Source organism: Gallinula chloropus, assembly GCF_964237585.1.
Source record: "Gallinula chloropus genome assembly, chromosome: 5".
Lineage (NCBI taxonomy): Eukaryota > Metazoa > Chordata > Aves > Gruiformes > Rallidae > Gallinula > Gallinula chloropus.
Window position 1 is genome coordinate 7,212,210 of NC_140090.1, and position 18,497 is coordinate 7,230,706.

The following is an 18,497-nucleotide window of genomic DNA, read 5'->3' on the forward strand; positions in this document are numbered from 1 at the left end:
AAGGGCTATACAATATTACCACAAAATAAATGGACAGCAAGTGTGAGCACACACCATGTGTTTTCCTGCCTGACAGCCTCTAGGATAACAAAACAAATTAGCAAGGATTTCATGGCTCTCTTGCCAGTGAAAGAAAAGCCAACCTATTTCAGCTTTTATTTATAAAAGCTGCAAACAGCCCAACTGTTGTACATTTAGAGAAATTGAGTGTTTCTGTAAGTCAGAGTACTTATTTCTAGACATCCTTTTTTTCAAATGAATCTTCTGCCTGAACCTCCTCAATTTACAATGATGCACGAAGCTGCTTCTCTTCCTCCCAACCAGAGGACGTGCCTTGCCTTTGGAGAACCATCACTGTATTTGAATATTCCTTTCATGGACAGCATCTGACAGGGTTTTTTTCAAATTTAAAACATTTTTTAAGTGTCAGTGCCAAAGAGTAAAGGATTAAATTCCTAATTTGGGCACTGCAGTATTCATGCACATTTGTAATTCCTAACTTAATTTTTGCTTAACATCTTACATGATAAAGAGCTTTCAGAAGGAGGTATGTTTTTAGACAGTCAGTGTTATTGTTGTTACCCTGATTTTTAAATGTCAGAGAAGTCACATACTGGTTACGCTACAAAAAGGTCAGTGAGGCTGTGTATAAATTGTGTAGAATTTCACAAAAGGGCAAATCATCTTTTGCAGCTGCCATTGAACAAGACATAATTTTCATGTTTTGTGACAAGAGTTCTCCATTAGAAAACAACCATACTAAAGGTCAGTAAGGTGAAGTCCCAGAAAATGTAGAAGCTAAACTTTGTCTAGAAGTCACACAGTTTGAAGAACAGTACTCTTTGCAGCTTTGCTTATGAGTCTGTTTAATTAATTTACCATGGAATTTTGCCAAAATTATTAACTTTAAAATCTAACAGTGTACCCCATTGTACTTTACAAAGCTAAGTGGATTATAAACACAGCTTATCATCACAGACTTATTACTGATGAATCCAGGTTTCAAAACAGTTGTTTATCCAGCTAAGCCAACTGGAATGAATTTAATTACTTCTGTTCATACAAAACTGGTAATATATTCTGCATCAGAAACACATCCTTCTAATAAGGAGCAAAATTACTGATTTAGAATTCATGCCAACAAAAAAGTATCTTGAGAACTGTGGGTTTTGCTCTAAATTTGGCAGCAAGTTGTGTGCATATGTTCCTGTAACAGCCGTGCTTATCCCAATGCTGTTAGTCGAGCTCATGTTGTAGTTTGATTTATTCACAGCACTGCTCAAGAACAAGAATTCAGATGGAGATCTCGATCCCTTTCATGTGGAATCCTTTCATGCAGGTTTTCTTAGCTAGCTGAAAAATAATTACAATCATAAATCAAAATGCAAAAATGCATCTGCCCTGAATGTAATCTTAACAGGATACTTTAGTGGGAGCTGCACGTTGTTAGACCTTAGTTTGAAACCTTGCAAACAGTAATTTCAGAACTTTGTTACTTTGATAGGTAGGAGCTCTGGTTGTGTAGTTCTGGAAAAACCAAACCTGTATTGTCCTTTATTTCCAGTAACTTGAAGTAAGTTTAGCACTTCAGATGGAGTCCACATTGCTGGTGCTTCTCAACCAGTTACAGTGTTGTGGGTTGGGTTTCTTCCCCTTTCATGATGGTAATTGCAATTATGTGATTTTTTTTTTAAACTAATGAACTCTACAGGATATTGGTAAGGAGGAGCCAAGGAGTCATCTGCTCAGCGAGAGCACAAAGCTCCAGCTTGCTTCTGAAGTTCAACATTTTTCCTCTGAAAACCCATCTGTGTTCACTGAGCTCTTTGTATCTGCCCAGCAGGAAAGAGGACTTGGCCTGTTCCTTTGGAAGCGAAGTGCAGGACTGGTTCCCCATGGCTGCACACACACCTCTTGGGGGTTAATGCCGGTGGGCAGCTGAGCACCGCCACACAGCTGCTTGCTCCCTGCCCAGTGGGACAGGGAAGAGGTCAGTAAAAACAGAAAAACTTGGTGCTTCCATCCCCAGCCAGTTGATTCCAGGTATATTGGGAGAAAAAAACCAACCCAGGAAGTTTTCTTCACAGCCATCTCTAGATTATACAACATAGCCAAACAGGTTTTAGTTATTTAGTATTCCTTGTAGGGGTATTATCTGCATGGGTATTATAAAAAAACCCCAAGTTCTCAGGTGAATTGATTGTTTCTTTCAAAATAACCAAGCCTCACAACCAACTTGCACAGTTTTGCTAGTATTTCACAAAATGTGGGGTTTTTCCACTACAAGGTTTTTAAAACTTATCAAGTTTGACCATTTTCTTCAGATGTGAAAGAGTATATAAGCATAGGATACGCTATAAACAATTGGACAGCTTTTTACTTCTACTTTGCTACCTCTTCAGCCCTTGGCCATCTTCAAAGAGAAAAATAACAAAGAAAAACCCTAAAAAGCTGTAGGAATGCTCCAAAACATACAAGAACTTGCTTTAAAATAGTAAAAACTTAAAAAAAGACTTATGGTCTGCACTAAAGAGGGAGTGGGCCCTGCAGAGTTTAATCTTCCTACACCCAAACCCCAGGCAGCCCTTACTACTTTGCAGCAAGACAAGTCTCCATTTGCTATAGGGCAACTGCCCCTACCATGAAACCACCGTGCTGTGGGAAGCTTGTGCTAGCAGCTTGAGAAAAGTCAGCCCTTCCTTGCCTTAATTACAGCAAAACTCCCAGTTTAGGCAGAGATTAATGACTGCACAGGTGGCAGAGCCAGTCTGGGCCATCTTTTGTAGCTGTTGAAGCGGTTCCTGCTGGCAGGCACCGTGTGCCACCAGCTGCCGCTCCGCGATGGCCGGCAGCCACGGCATCACCTGGCGCGCTTTGCCTTCTGCTGTCACCCTACCTGCAAACACAGCTTCTCAAGCACAAACCAGAGCCTGCTCCTCACCTGGCTTCACTCACACCCGCTTCACCCCAGGTTAGCCCTTCAGAAGCCGAAGGAGCAGCCTACCTAGTGGGTGCTGTAAGTGGAAGCTGCCCGAGATGGCCGCTCCCCCAGCACAGACAGGGGCTGCCATTGACTCTGTGCTGCCTCAGCGGTGCCCTGGCTGCACCAGTGGAGCTGTAACGCCAGGTACTGGGGCCGCCACTCACACACGGACACGCTTACGGGGCGCATCCCCCCACCGCAGGCTTAAGCCCCTCCACAGCGATTACTGATCCCACCGAACCACCCACCAGCCCGCGCAGCGCTGCCACCCCCGGAACTGCTGCCTTATAAACCCTCCCCGGTTCCTTCCCTGGCAGGAACCCGCCTCCAGCCGCCGCCCGCCAACGGCCTCGCGCGCCAGACAACGCACACGACACGCCCCCGGCCCCAGCGCGCCGCTCGCCTTTGGCGCGAAAACCTCCGTGAGGGAAGGTGGAGCAGGGGTGACGGGGCGGGGGCTCTGAGGGCCGGCGGCTGCCGATTGGCTGGCGCGGCGGAGCGGCGGCGCACGTGAGGTGCGCAGTGGCGCGAACGGCTGCGGGGCTGGTGTGGGGTCTGAGGCGGTGGTCGGGATGGATTTGGCTGTCGCGGCGGGGGACGCGGGCGCGACGCAGCAGCACCAGCAGCTCCGCGATGAGGTGGCCGAGAAGTGCCAGAAGTTGTTCCAGGACTTCTTAGAGGAGTGAGTGAAGAGGGGTCGGGCCTAGCGGCGGGCGGGCAGGGCCGTCAGGAGGCGGCGGAGGGGCCGCCATTTGGCGGGGTGAGAGAGAGAGAGAGAGAGAGAGCCCGTCGGGCCCCGGTGCCTCGCGTCTCAGCCGGAAAAGCTCTGCCGCCGAGGCACTGCCCTGCCGGGGGCCTGGGGAGGGGGCCTCGGTTGGTAGAATCCTTCCTAAGCAGCTTTCGGTGGGACTTTGCCGGGCGCTTTCGGGCCCTTCTAACAGCCGGGCTGAGCGTCCCTTCAGCGGCTTGGCTGTTACAACCATCCGCCTGACTCCCTCCCTTCCCTCTCCCGAGGGGCCCCCTCAGCAGCCGGCGGGGGACTGTGGGCATCGCCCCGAGGAACGCGCCACAGCACCCGTTTTGCTGGCGCAGAGTCACTGCTAAGCCCTACATCAGGTTCTGTGTGGCGAACCTGCGGTATGAAATGCAGAGCCAGCGTGTCCCGGCCGAGGTGTTAACAGAATGCATGGGGGGGGAGAGGGGAAATACTGTTGGAAAAGGCGTTTTCGAGGGACTGTGGGGTGCTGTCCTTGCCGTGCACACTCCCTGAGGCGTGTGAGCCTCTCCTGCTCTTTTCTCCCCTGCACTCGGGAGTATTCCATCCCAGCCTGAGAGTGTAACTCTTGATGTTTTCCTGGATCGCTTTCAGGTTCCAGAACAGCGACGGGGAGCTGAAATATTTGCGTGATGCTGAGGAACTGATTCGGCCAGAGCGGAACACGCTGATCGTGAGCTTCCTGGATCTGGAGCAGTTCAATCAGCAGCTCTCCACCACTATTCAGGAGGAGTTTTACAGGTAAACTGCAGAGGTACCTTGAGAGCCGAGCAATGCTGAGGTCTCAGGCCTATGATGTCTTATGCGTTATGTAAAAAATCAGAGGTTTTATCTGCTCTCTGTACTGTGAAAATACATTTTAAGAAGTTTTAGGTTTTGTTTTGTTTTTTTTTTTACTGGATCAGTAACATGCTACAGGCTTAGGGGAGACTGGCTGGAGAGCTGTCAGGAAGAGAAGGACCTGGGGGTGTTGGTTGACTGCAGGCTGAATATGAGCCAGCGGTGTGCCCAGGAGGCCAGGAAGGCCAATGACATCTTGGCTTGTATCAAAAACAGTGTGGCCAGTAGGTCTAGGGAGGTAATTGTGCCCCTGTACTCGGCATTGGTGAGGTCACACCTTGAGTACTGTGTCCAGTTCTGGGCTCCCCACCATAAAAAGGACATTGAGGTCCTTGAGCAAGTGCAGAGATGGGCAACCAGACTGGTGAAGGGGCTGGAGGGCAAATCATATGAGGAGCGGCTCAGGGAGCTGGGGGTGTTTAGTCTGGAGAAGAGGAGGCTGAGGGGAGACCTTATCACCACCTACAACTACCTGAAGGGAGGTTGTAGAGGGGTGGGTGATGGTCTCTTCAGCCAGGTGACAGGAGATAGGACAAGGGGAAATGGCATGAAGCTGTGCCAGGGCAGGTCTAGATTGAATATTAGAAAAAAATTTTTACTGAAAGAGTTGTCAGGGCCTGGAACAGGCTGCCCAGGGAGGTGCTTGAGTCACCTACCCTAGATGTGTTCAAAAAAAGGGTAGATGAGGTACTTAGGGATATGGTTGGACTTGGTGATCTTCTAAGGTCTCTTCCAACCTTGTGGTTCTGTGAAAATGTATTTCTTAATGGATTCCTCTGTAAACCAGTAGTTAAATAGGCAGTTGCACTTACTCTGGTGAAGATGCAGGTGGTCAGTACAGGAATGCAGAATAAGTTTTATTGAACCAGTGGCTTATTTTAAGCATCTGTTTCTTAATATAAGGGTAAAGTGTCATGGGACTTGAAAAAGCGCACTTTCAGGTAACAAAGCAAATATGGCACTACTATGTAGTAATCTCATATTTAGCATACTTAGATCAGGTTTTGTGTGCTCTAATATAACATGTCAGTAAAAGCCAGAACCTGGTTTTGTATGGTGCAGATGTTTGATGCAGTCTAGAGCAAGGAAGGCATTTTGATAGCTTCTGTAAAATTTGCACTTCTTTCCTGTGTTTCAGGGTTTACCCCTACCTCTGCAGAGCAGTGAAGACTTTTGCCAGAGACCATGGGAATGTGCCTTCCAACAAGGACTTTTATGTTGCATTCCAAGATCTACCCACCAGACATAAGTAAGATTATTATTAGTTCTAGAAACCTGTGCAGTTTTACTACTGGGGATGGAAGTGTCAGAGCATGCTGAAAATGTTTTGCCTATACAGTGTGAAATGTATGGCTGACCAATACAGTTGTGAAGAAGTTTCCTGGTCTTGTGCAGCATATTTTTTTAAACTGTTTTTAATTTGTGAATCATACTCAGATACTCACTTGCATCTATTCCAGGAGCAAGTGTAAATTCTGTAGTTTGAACAAAAAATACTAAAATGAGAATATATTCTTGTAATTTTGTTGCTTTTTCTCTGTTACAAGTGCTCTGTAGTTGCAGACTGAACGAAGCTATGTTGCATCTTAGTACTTGGGGCTAAAAATGTCATCTCAGGAATTTAATACCTGTGAATTTCTGTTCTAAACAGGATTCGGGAACTGACATCAGCAAAAATCGGGTCACTGATGCGTATCAGTGGGCAGGTAGTACGTACCCACCCCGTCCATCCCGAGCTTGTGAGCGGAACCTTCCTGTGCCTCGACTGCCAGACAGTGATTAAAGATGTGGAACAGCAATTCAAATACACACAGCCCAGCATCTGCAGAAATCCTGTCTGTGCCAATAGGAGGAGATTCCTGCTGGACACAAACAAATCCAGATTTGTTGATTTCCAGAAGGTACAGTAGTGAGGATGAGGGATGACAGTGATATTCATGTGCTCAGTGAAAGATGTTGTTTGTAATGCTACACATTAAACTACTACTTTTGGTACTGTCAACATCAAAAGGCCTCAAGAAAAAGCACTGGAATTTCTGCACGTGGTTTCTGTCTATGGAAGGCTTATGTTTAAGCATTAGTATTATCAAAGCAGTTTCACTGCATGATATTTTTCATATAAGCAAGCCACTGCAAACCCAGGTATTCAAGCTGTTGTTAGTCTTGTGTTGCAGGTATATCATGTAGTTGTTTTGTATGAGTATGAAAAGAGGTGTCTGTTAGTATCTGAAGTGTTTGCTCTTCCAGATTGGTGTACTTTGCCAAATCCTCAGCACTTCACATCCTGCAATAATACTTTGTGTCAGTCAGGTTAACAGGCCTCCTTAGGGCCTTTTTCTAGCCCTCAGAGTTATCACTGTGGCCCCTCTGGATCCTCAAGTTTCTTCAAGACTCCTTAGAAACTGATGAGTGAAGGGATTTTTGTTTGTTTGTCGTATTGTAAGAGGAATTTCATGTTTGACACGGATGGCAGCAATCAACTGCTGTTTGCTATATTAGCAGCTTAGCTTTTGGAGGAGTTTCAAACGTGGTGACATCTGCTAAGTGCCTAATGTTCTCCCCCTCCCCAGGTTCGCATCCAGGAGACGCAGGCCGAGCTGCCGCGCGGTAGCATTCCTCGCAGCGTGGAGGTGATCTTGCGCGCGGAAGCAGTGGAGTCCGCCCAGGCAGGTGACAAATGTGACTTCACAGGGTCGCTGATCGTCGTGCCTGATGTCTCCCAGCTCTCAACGCCAGGTTTGTTGCTGCCACTCATGGTCCTTGATGACCTGCTCCTCCTGCTTGTTGAGGGAACTGCTGTTCTGACTGGCACTCTGATCTGCAGGGGTGCGCGCAGAAACCGGCTCCCGGGTGAGTGGGACGGAGGGCTACGAAACCGAAGGCATCCGAGGACTTCGTGCCCTTGGAGTCAGGGAGCTGTCCTATAAGCTAGTCTTCCTAGCTTGTTACGTTGCACCAACAAATCCACGGGTGAGTCTGGAAGGAAAATTGATGTGAAGATATTGATGATTTCTGCTCTTTTTGGTTTTACCTCAAACTAGAGAGCAGGAGTGGTGTCCTGGTTTTGGTCAGGATGGAGTTAACTTCATTTGTAGCAGCGGATGGAATGCTGTGTTTGGGAGTTAGAATGAAAGCAGTGCTGATAACACCCTGACGTTTTTAGTTGCTGGCAGACAGTCAAGGACTTTCTCAGCTCTTCATGAGAAAGGAGGGGCGAAGCCAGGACAGGTGACCCAACTGACCAAAGAGAGTATTCCACGCCAGTTACGTCCTGCCCAGGATATCAGGGGGCTGATGGGAGGAAGAACAGTGGCAGCTCCGGGACGCGCGGTTCTTGGGGGATGGTCGGGTTCTGGGATGGCTCTGGGTGGCACGGCCTGAGTTGTGGGTTCGGTGAGAAACTGCATTGTGTATCAACAGCTTCATATATTTTTGCTCTAAAGTCCTGTTAGCATTGTTATATTGTATCTTTCCGTTATCTTAGCAAACTATCCTTATCCCAACCCACGGGCCTTTTAGTTTCTTGGTTTTGGGGTTATTTGCCCCTTCCTTTTCCCTTCCCTCTTCCCCTGCTCTTTTCCTTTAAGGAGCAGGCAACTACGTGGATCTCGGCTCTCAGCCGGGGTGAAACCACGACAAGTGGGTAAAGCTTTAAATGTGTGTGTGAGTACCACTTTCCTGTCCATTTGACCATCATTATATTCTGATTGGATTTATATAGTAAGCTTTTTTTCTTGCCTTCATTGTTCTTAACAGTTTTCACAGATGTAATTATTTGTTTTCAGTTTATTCTAATAGAGCTAACCATTCAATTTCTTTCCATTCAGTTTTCATCCATTTCTGCAGCATTTCTTTTTCCTCCAGGAAATCCTATTGCTTCATTTTGTCACAGAGGGAACAGTGATGCTGCTTCTTCCTTCTGGTTGCAATGTGTAATACTGACTCTGGCTGCGTTATAACATTGTATGATATTTTAACCTGTAGTTCTGCAAACAGCTTAACCATCACGTAGGTTAAAAGTAGAATCTGTTATTTGCTGGGTGAGAACTTTCCTGCCTCATTCCAGAGTGATTAAAGACCTTGTAAATTCCAGTTAATGAAGAATGCTTACAAAGCCAAATTTTAGCCAAGGAAGCCATACTGGTTTACTCTCGTTCTAATATCTGGACAAGCATCTCTCCTAGGTTTTTCTCACTAACTGAGGTAACACTGTTGATTCTGCCCCCTAGGAAATTGTCTACTGGTTTTTAAAAGTTTAAGGGGATGAGATTCCTAAGGTCAGCTTTTCTGAATGTGTACCTCCCATTCAGCTTACAGAGCAAGTTTTTATTACCTCCTCTCTGCAGTACTCACATTCGGTAGTGACCATATAATTACTGGGTTTTTTTAATTCCCTCTCTTTAGTTTGGTGGAAAAGAGCTCCGGGATGAAGAGCAGACTGCAGAAAGCATTAAAAACCAAATGTCTGTGAAAGAGTGGGAAAAAGTTTTTGAAATGAGCCAAGATAAGAACCTTTACCATAATCTGTGCACCAGCCTCTTCCCCACAATCCATGGTAAGAGTCCAGTTCTTGCCTCAGAGGGAAGACTTCACTTGGGAAATACTCCTTTTGCTGTCTCAGTAGTGCCGTTTTGGGAAAGCTGTGAAAGCCCTCTACCACCTTACCACAAACTCCTCCCCTCTAGCATTGGCTGTGCTAGAAAAGGAGAATATATTTCCTCTTTTTTTACTTTCTCTGTTTAATCATTTAAGGCCTACAACCCTAGTCAGAACGGTTGAGTTTGTTACAGGGTGATCTACACCAATAAACCACCAGTAAACCCTAAAGCCAACAATTGCATATAAGCTTTATTTCATGTGGGTGTCCTTCAGAAGATGCAGGGATTCCAAACATTCCTACACTGTTGTGCATGTGGGTATATCTATAGGTTTGCAGTTGGTTTTGACTCAGAACTTAGGAGCACATGTGTTGGTTATGCCTGAAAAGTTTGATCAGCTGAATTTTGTTCTGAGCCAGAGTGGCATATGAGTGATTCTTCCTTGAAGCTGTACCAAGTTCCAGTGAATATTTAGCAAATAGGTAAATTCTGAGTAGATGTGTTCAAAGGCACTAATATTCTAGCCAGCTGGCTCGGGTTTTTTTACATAGGAAAAATGCATTGTTTTCTTTTGATTTTTAATTGACTGCCTTTTCTGGGACAGGTAACGATGAAGTGAAACGTGGGGTCCTGCTGATGCTTTTTGGAGGAGTTCCTAAGACCACTTCAGAAGGCACTTCACTGCGTGGGGACATCAACGTTTGTGTTGTTGGTGATCCAAGTACAGCCAAGAGTCAATTTCTAAAGTAAGCATCTCATTAAAACTCAGTATTTAAATATTGTCCAGTGTGACTAGAGCTATCCATGTGCACTGTGTCTTTCATGTGTTAAACAGAGGAAAGGGAAGTAAAATATTTAGGAATTTTTTCCAGGAATTTTTTGGGTATAGTTGAAGTATTTGAACAGGGCTGGAGCAAATAAGCCCCAGTGGTGGTAACAGAGAATGAATTAAGACTTTCTCGTTTTTGTTCTGTAGTTATGAAAGTGTGAATTTGCAAATATTTTCAAAAGACTGAATATTAAAAATAGAAAATTGTTGCACATCTTAAAATATAAGAGATAGATAAAATAATAATGATTTTCCTCTCTATTTTTAGCTTAGTCTATATTGGTAGGTCCAAGCAGTTTGGACAAATAGACAACTATTAGCCCTGAAAAATAAGTTTTATGCAGCATCTTAGGTTATAATGCTTTTTATTTGGAAATTCTATTTAATATGGTTTAATTGGATCGTGCTGTTCATTTACTTCTGCACTGTTCACCATGAAGCTGAGGTCCTTGCAGCATGTGCTGCAGCTCAGAAATGCAGAGGCACCGCGAAAGCTGCCATAGGCCATTTCTTCCCTTGTGCTGACTTTGACCTGACCTGTAAGGGGCTGTGTTAGCTCATGAAATCAGCAGAAAACTTACAGGAGGTGGTCTGGATTGTTTTTTTCTGCTGGTGTAACCACAAGTGAATAACAGAGCTGTGTAAGATTGCAGTTAGGTAAAGGTTAGTTTCCAAAGGCTTGCTCAAACACCATGAGAGGTGGGAGGGCATACCAAAATATTGCTTCCTGAAGGAAGGAGCAAGTCCTGGCCTGAGAGCAGCACTGCACTCACAGTTACCTTGCAGGTTTCAATCTGACTTTCTAAGTTTGTTCCTCACTGCTGTTTCTCCCCACAGGCATGTGGATGAGTTCAGTCCTCGTGCTGTGTACACCAGCGGGAAAGCCTCCAGTGCTGCCGGTCTCACCGCGGCTGTTGTCAAAGATGAAGAGTCTCATGAATTTGTCATTGAAGCTGGAGCACTGATGCTGGCAGATAACGTGAGTCCGGGAACTCAGAGACGTTCCTGCATCCCTGGAGTGATTTTGATTAATTACAAAGAGCCCCAGATTGTCCTACTGATGCTTTTTCCCCAAAAGTGATAGAATTTGGGTAACTGATTTTTTATTCTTCCACCACAGGGGGTTTGTTGCATTGATGAATTTGACAAAATGGACATGCGGGATCAAGTAGCCATTCACGAGGCGATGGAGCAGCAGACTATATCCATTACCAAAGCAGGAGTGAAGGTAGCTTGTGCTATTCCTCTGGTTGTGTAGTCCGTGTGATCACCTGAGTGTTTCTTGCACGTACTGATCTCGCATCACCCGGCAGATCTTTGTGCCAGCTCTGTGGCTGCCCTACCATGGCAGGAGAGAGATCACTTACCTGCAAGGTTTATGTGCATGTAACCCAGAAAGAATCAGAAACATTACTGAAAGTGAAAAAAAAAGAGATTGTAGTGGGAGGAAACAGAAAGTGAGAAATCCTAACCTTGAGGTAACCCCAAAGGAGGGTACTGACTTACGTGGCTTTCTAGAAGTAAAGTGGATATTTGCATTGCTAAAAACAGGGTGTTGTGAAAAGCATTTTCAGGGGGTTGTTTTCAGTATTGTAAGCAAGAGTGTGACAGCATTAAAGTGTTGATTCATCAACCTGTTTCTTGGGACAACGACCTGGTTAGAAAGGACTGGTTATAAAAGCTTGGGGTCTTGGAGGAGTGACTGTTTATAACACCTCCATTGAAACTCCATCTAAAAGATGTTATGCTGATCCATTTGAATTGTGATGAGTTGGTTTAGCAAGTGATCACAAGCAGCATTCTTCTTGGTTTGTTTTCATTGTTAGGCTACCCTGAATGCCAGGACCTCCATTTTGGCTGCAGCAAATCCAGTCGGTGGGCGCTACGACAGATCCAAATCACTGAAACAGAATATAAACCTGTCAGCTCCCATCATGTCTCGCTTCGATCTCTTCTTCATCCTTGTGGATGAATGTAATGAGGTAATTTTAAGGAATTGTGGAGTAGTTTATGTCAGAAGAAACCTCTGGTGGTCTGTAGTCTAACCTCACGCTCAAAGCAGATCATTGAGAACAGATTGCCAGGGCCTTGACCTGGTGGGTTTTGAGTATCTCCAAGGATGGAGATTCTGCAGCCTTTTTTGGCACCTACTGCAATGTTTGACAGCTCTGATGTGTTAAAAAAATGATAACTTTTATACCTAATGAGAATTTGTTGCCATTCAGTTTGTGTCTTTTGCCTCTTTTTGTGTCAGTCTGTACTTCTGAGAGCAATCTGGCTCTGTCACATCTATTCTCACCAGCGAGGCAGTTGCTTTCTTTTCATGCTGAATAGACCTGGCTCTTTCAGCCTCTCCTCATAGATCTTGTGCTTCTGCCCTCCAACCATCTTGGTGGCCCTCTGAAATTTTTAGGTGAAGCTAATCCCATGAGAGTGTCTTGCTTCTGCTTTTCTTCTTTGCTTGCGAAGTCGAAAGCTGTTAGTACAAATGTGAACACGCTCTGCTGAATACAAGGATACTGCCTTTTCATCTTGTAGTCATTTGGCCTGCAAACTTAACACCATTAGTCATTGTTACAGATCGCTGGTCACTAAGGCTAGGACTGGTACCACCTGTCTCTGGGCTGTTTGCCTTGGGAACACACGAGATGCAGAGATTAATGTTGGTTCAGTCCTATTCTCTCCACTGTTTGGCTCAGCATGATTATCTCATTGAGAAGGGACTGATGAAAGAGACAGGGCAGGCTGAAAAGGGAGGAAGCAGTTCCCACGCTGCAAAGCACTGTTTTCTGCATGTTCTCTGGCTAACTTGTCACCCTGGAGAGTTCCAAGAGGTCATAAATCCTAAAACTGCCTTTTATCCTTTCTCTGCTGTTTCCTTGTACTAAAAAACTCCAGTGCACTCTGGATCTGGCAGAGCCTGGCTTCTGGAAAGACCAGCTCTGCCACGAGGAGTGCAAACGGGAGGGGAGTGGGAAGGAAGACTCTAGCTGTTATTTCGATGTTTGGCTGGTGTTCTGGAAGTCTTCTGACAGAGCAATAATGTCCCAGGTTACAGATTACGCCATTGCCAGGCGCATAGTGGATCTGCATTCCCGAGTAGAAGAGTCTGTGGATCGTGTCTATTCATTAGACGATATCAGAAGGTATCTGCTGTTTGCAAGACAGTTTAAACCAAAGGTAATTCTACTTTCCTGTATAAGTCGTTTTGTATGTGGAGACCCAAAGGAACAGTTGCTTTGTTAGCATGCTTTTTTTTCCCAGCAAATGCAAAGGCAGCGTAGTGTCCTTTCAAGAAAGGAGCCATCAACTCAGTTATTACCTAGAAACAGACCATAGTTTGGAGCTGTGTACTCTTTTTTTGAAGTACAGACATGCAGCCAGCTCAGCTGACACTGTTCAATCAGTAGTAACTGCTTTTGTGGCAGTTCTTAACCTCTGTCTAGAACAACTGAGGGAGGGGTGATTTCGTAGCTTTCTCATACCTCAAGGGCATGGGTTATTCCACACAGCTGCTCCAGAGACTTTTGTGTTTTACTGACTTACCACATTATCAGAGTATGTTGGGGTTTATTTTTAAAGAGTATTGTTCCTTGATGATTCTTTGCTTGCTTTGTGGTAAAATATAGAACATGGGAAACTGTTCTAAGTACAAATTTTTGTGCTTTACCCAAATGGCAATATATTGCAATATAATTTTAACATGAGTGTCATATTTCTCTGTCCTATGTGTGTCACATGGAATATTTCAGAGAAAAGCAGTAGCTAGTACAGAAAAGTCTGGGAACTGCCCACCTAATGCAAAGAAGAATAAACTTCAGTACATGTTAACATGACAAACTCTCACACTGTCTTATGTCACAAAGATATCTAAGGAGTCTGAGGACTTTATAGTGGAGCAGTATAAACGGCTGCGGCAGCGCGATGGCTCTGGAGTGACAAAGTCGTCCTGGAGAATCACAGTCCGACAGCTGGAAAGCATGATTCGTCTCTCTGAAGCCATGGCCCGTATGCACTGCTGTGATGAGGTATCAGGGCTTGGGTGAAAGTTTATGTAAATGTGCTGGGAGTTTTTGCTTTGCTGTTTGACTCTTGGTATTGTGCATACTGAAATCCTGTGGGTGAGAAGGAGGGCTTGGATCGTGTTTTAACTTCTGGTCGCTTCTGGTCTGAATTTATGTGCCAGAAATGCTGTTCTTAAGGTGTGTCTTGTAAAACTGGGGTCAGCTGGTCCAAACTGAGAGCATGCAGTGTTTTGGCAGTACAGTTATATCAGCACTCTGACAGCCTGTTACCTGTCAGTTCACAACACATAGGAAGAACAATTGTCTATTAGTAGTAGTAATAATACCTGTCTGTTAGTATCATCCAGGGCTGCTGGTAGTGTCTCTCCTAATCTAGCATAGTTTGTAACCTCTCACAGCTTGTTTCCATCTGCAATCTAAAAAGCCAGAGTTCATCAGAGTACCTGAACCCCCCTAAGCCTGCCTGTGTTTGTGGTCTGAGCTCCTCCTCACATCAACCAGTGGTGAAACATATATTGTGTTACGGCTGTTAACTCTCTCTGATTACTATCCATCTAGTCTCTGCCTTAAAACTCAGCAGGCCTTTGAAATGTTGATTAGGGGTTATATGACACATGCAGTGACAGAAATTCACTCACTGGTTGTGTAAGAAGGACACCCATTGGGTTCTTTTTAATTAAATCCAGCTAATAAAGAAACAGATAGCTTTTAGCTTATGACTCAGCTAGAGACGATTTTTCTAGTCTTTGCTTTTCAATTCCAGAGGAGAATCTCATTAATGCATCTTTTTTTTTCCCATATTGCTTCTGTTCAGACCCACTTTTTCATTTTTCTTGCTCCACTGATCTTGCTTCAGAATGTTCTTGACTTAAAACTTGCATTGACTCCACGTGATCGCTAAAGCCTGAAAGATCCATCAGGCTCCATAACCTTGTGTGAACTCAGAGTGCTTGTAGTGGGATATGATTTGACTTGTAGAGCCTTTACTGTTTAGGATTAGTCAGGTGAGGTGGGTAGAAAGACCCTTTCTCAGACAGAACTGCGTTTCAGGGGCTATTTGGGGGAAAACAGCTATTAACACTAGAAGAGTCACAGTACTTACTTAATACATGTTTTTTCTTCAAATCTTCCCCAGGTTCATCCAAAACATGTGAAGGAAGCTTTCAGGCTTTTAAATAAGTCTATCATTAGAGTTGAGACTCCTGACATCAATTTAGACCAAGATGATGATCAGCAAATGGAGGATCAAGAGGAGCGAGATGGGGTCAATGGTAAATTGCTCATAGATAATTTTTTCAAAGAGAAACATACTTCCAGCCATTACAGCTTCCCTTGAGTGTATGCTGCTTCTCAGTTTCCCACCTATTTCTCATCTTACAAGGTCTAGGAATCTTGACTCCTGTTCTTAATTCTCTTACTTCTTCAGCCTCTTTGTGGGCCCACTCACCTGGCTGGTCAGTGCAACACTTCAGTGGCTCAGATTATTAAAGAGTTGACAGATCTTATGGACTAAACCTGGGCATGTGTCCAAACAGGTGAGGCAGAAGCTCCAGCTGGCGTCAATGGTCTTGTGAATGGGATCAATGGCAATTCTGAGGATGTCAACAAGGATGCTGCATCCAAATCTTCTCTCAGACTGGGCTTCTCCGAGTATCGACGGATTTCCAACCTCCTGGTGCTGCACCTCAGGAAAGCAGAGGAAGGTAAGAATTTTTTCACTTAAAAGACAGCAGACTCTGAGTTCAGGGAGCAACTCTTGTTACATCTCATGCTGTTGCATTTGGGATTTTCATTCCTACTGAGATACCAAACTTTACTAGGTCATGTGTGAACCTATATACATGTGGCTATGCTACATCTGGTGATAAAAGGAGGATTTATTGGACTTTCTAGCTCTGGTATCTTAGTAACTGTCAAACCCCAGTAAGTTCCTGTCAACAGAGAGGGTCCAGAAAAGGGTTTGTAGCATATGCTGGTTTAAGATGAGTCAGCAGCGATGAGAGCTGCAGCAAGAGCTTTAATATGTCCCAGCAACCACAGCCCAAAGTATATGCTTAACCATATGTGCCTAATGGCTGCATTATTTCTTGGGGAGGTGAAATATTTTGGTTGCACTGAGGCTGCTCTGGTAACGAAGTGCAGTTGTCTCATAACATATACCAGTGCTACAAAGTTCTTGGAGAGTGTGGAGACTACAGGATCTGTTCAAACTGCTGAGTGTATGGAGAACCTAGGATGACTTCTTTGGCTTCAAGTGACAGTGGTCTTCTTTTGCCCTTACTTAGAGGAAAGCTGTACAAGTCCTTGTGACTGCTTTTTCTTGAAGCTGAAGGCTGATGTAATTGCTGAGCTGCTTGTTTAATTTGAAAGCCACTTCGATGCATAGAACTGGAAGCTTCAATTCTCAATCTAAGTATCTCCAATTAAACCATGTACAGCAGCCACCTGTACAAAATGTGCTGATTTAAGAAACAGAAGAAAGTCTGATGTTTCTTGAACAGCATGTTTCTCTCTTCAGCATTTTAAATGTTACTCATAAATCCTATTCTTACAGTTTGAATTGTATCTAACTGCTGTTGTGTGTATGCAAATTGTTTTCCCTACAGAAGAGGACGATTCATCCTTAAAGAAGAGTGAACTTATTAATTGGTATCTAAAGGAAATTGAATCTGAAATAGAATCTGAAGAAGAACTAATAAATAAAAAGAAGATCATAGAGAGAGTCATTCACCGACTTACACATTATGTATGTACAGGGATGTGTGCAGAGTGGAAAAGGCTTTTCATTTATATAGTGCGGTGATTAATTTTTAGTAGAATGAGGTCCTGATTCGAGAAATGTTTTGTGCTTCTGTGCTGTTAACTGATGCAGTATAAATCCCTTCTTTGTTTAATATCTGTTAAAAGTAATTGTAGAGAAAACACTGAAATCATGAGAGATGTGTGTAGGTAAATTTCGAAGTGCCATTTTATGTCCCTGTAGAAGTGTGGTTATGGTTTTATTTCTGTTTATAGTGTTATATAAACACTACAGTTTAAGCTTTAGGATACAGAGATACAAACAAGACCTTATTCAATAGATAGCTGTAGGTCATGGGGGCACTAGGGCAGTTTGGAGGAAAAAATATGAAAATATAAAATACTTCTCCCTTGTAAAGGTGCAAACTCCCTAGATGGACCTGTTCCCAGAAGGCATGCAACATACAAGAGAGTTCCACTGAATGTAATTGTTAAGATTAGGATGTTAAAGTGGGCTTTCACAATGAAAACAGTTAAATAATTCATCAATAAGAAGTGCTACTAGTATGAAAAGGAGATGCCTTTCAAAAAGTGCAAATAAACCTTCCGGGTTTTGCTTGAATACAAATTTTTGTCTGTTGCAGGACCACATTCTGATAGAACTGTCCCAGTCAGGACTGAGAGGGTCCAGAGAAGAGGAGACTTTCGATGAAGATCCCTACCTGGTTGTCAACCCAAACTATCTGCTGGAAGACTAAGGGCTGAGAACTGGACTGTAGAGCTGGCTAGCTGGATAAAACTTCATTTTCTTGCAGGGTTGCTCTATAGCTAACATCTTAAATCCCTTTGAATGCTTTACTGTGGAGTACCCCAGTGTGTGGTTAGTAATGCATGATTGCTCATTTACACTGAGCATAGCCAGAAAGTTTTTGAAGATGTAACAGAATTATTAGTTTCATTACTAATTCTGGGGTTTAATGACACCATCCAGGTGCAGAGGAGAATCATTCAATAGCTCTTTTCAGCATGAAGCTGTGTAGATGCTTCTCTTTTAAATGAGAGGAATTTTGCATTGTTCTATTGTATTCAGTAGACTTTTTATGCTATAAGTTTCTATCTGTTTTTCTTATTAACAGAAATAAAAGATTAATGTCTGGACATGTCTGGGGGTGGATTTGTTGTCACCTGCATGTGGGATTGCTATTTTCTATGCCAGTTCTTTGAGGCTGAAAAAATGGTGATCCACATGTTTAATGTCTTAAGAAAGTTTAAATTTCTTGGATGACTGATGCTGTTTTTTTAAGAAAGCAGAAAAAGTTTGTTTTTAACTTCTAGTAATGGATAATGAGAAACTCTGCTTCTCTTTCTTTTTAGATGGCCTAAAGATGTGTATGCTTGTGTTGCATATGTCATAGAAAATTGAAAATAGCCAAGCCCAAAGCAAGGCTTTAAGTCAGGAAGTCAGAAAGCCCCCATCTTGGTGAATGTCTTCACTTGTAAGTGAACTGAAAACTGCCATTATTTGTGAGGACTTTAAAAGACTGTATTTATAAACTTGTTTGTAGATTTTTCTATTAGAAAATTTTACTTAAATTTCTGTTCCTCCCAATTGTTTGCTGCATGCTACAGGATTATTAAAACTACTAATTAACTGAATATTTGTCTTGTCAACCTGATACCGACACCTAAGAAACATTTGGAATAGCAT

At 43.7% G+C, this 18,497-nt stretch overlaps 1 protein-coding gene across 1 annotated transcript; it reads left to right on the top strand.

The window, feature by feature from the left end:
* Positions 1–3,555: 3,555 nt before the first annotated feature.
* On the top strand, positions 3,556–17,686 carry MCM6 (minichromosome maintenance complex component 6; the record flags this gene model as incomplete). Its single annotated transcript, XM_084265157.1, has 17 exons — positions 3,556–3,665; positions 4,353–4,499; positions 5,737–5,847; positions 6,250–6,499; positions 7,169–7,334; positions 7,423–7,568; positions 9,003–9,153; positions 9,801–9,942; positions 10,863–11,004; positions 11,146–11,253; positions 11,852–12,007; positions 13,077–13,205; positions 13,892–14,053; positions 15,186–15,321; positions 15,586–15,753; positions 16,657–16,796; positions 17,434–17,686. The coding sequence occupies 17 exons, from the start codon at positions 3,556–3,558 to the stop codon at positions 17,545–17,547; spliced, it is 2,478 nt and encodes an 825-aa protein (XP_084121283.1). The 3' UTR covers positions 17,548–17,686.
* Between the last annotated feature and the right edge of the window lie 811 nt (positions 17,687–18,497).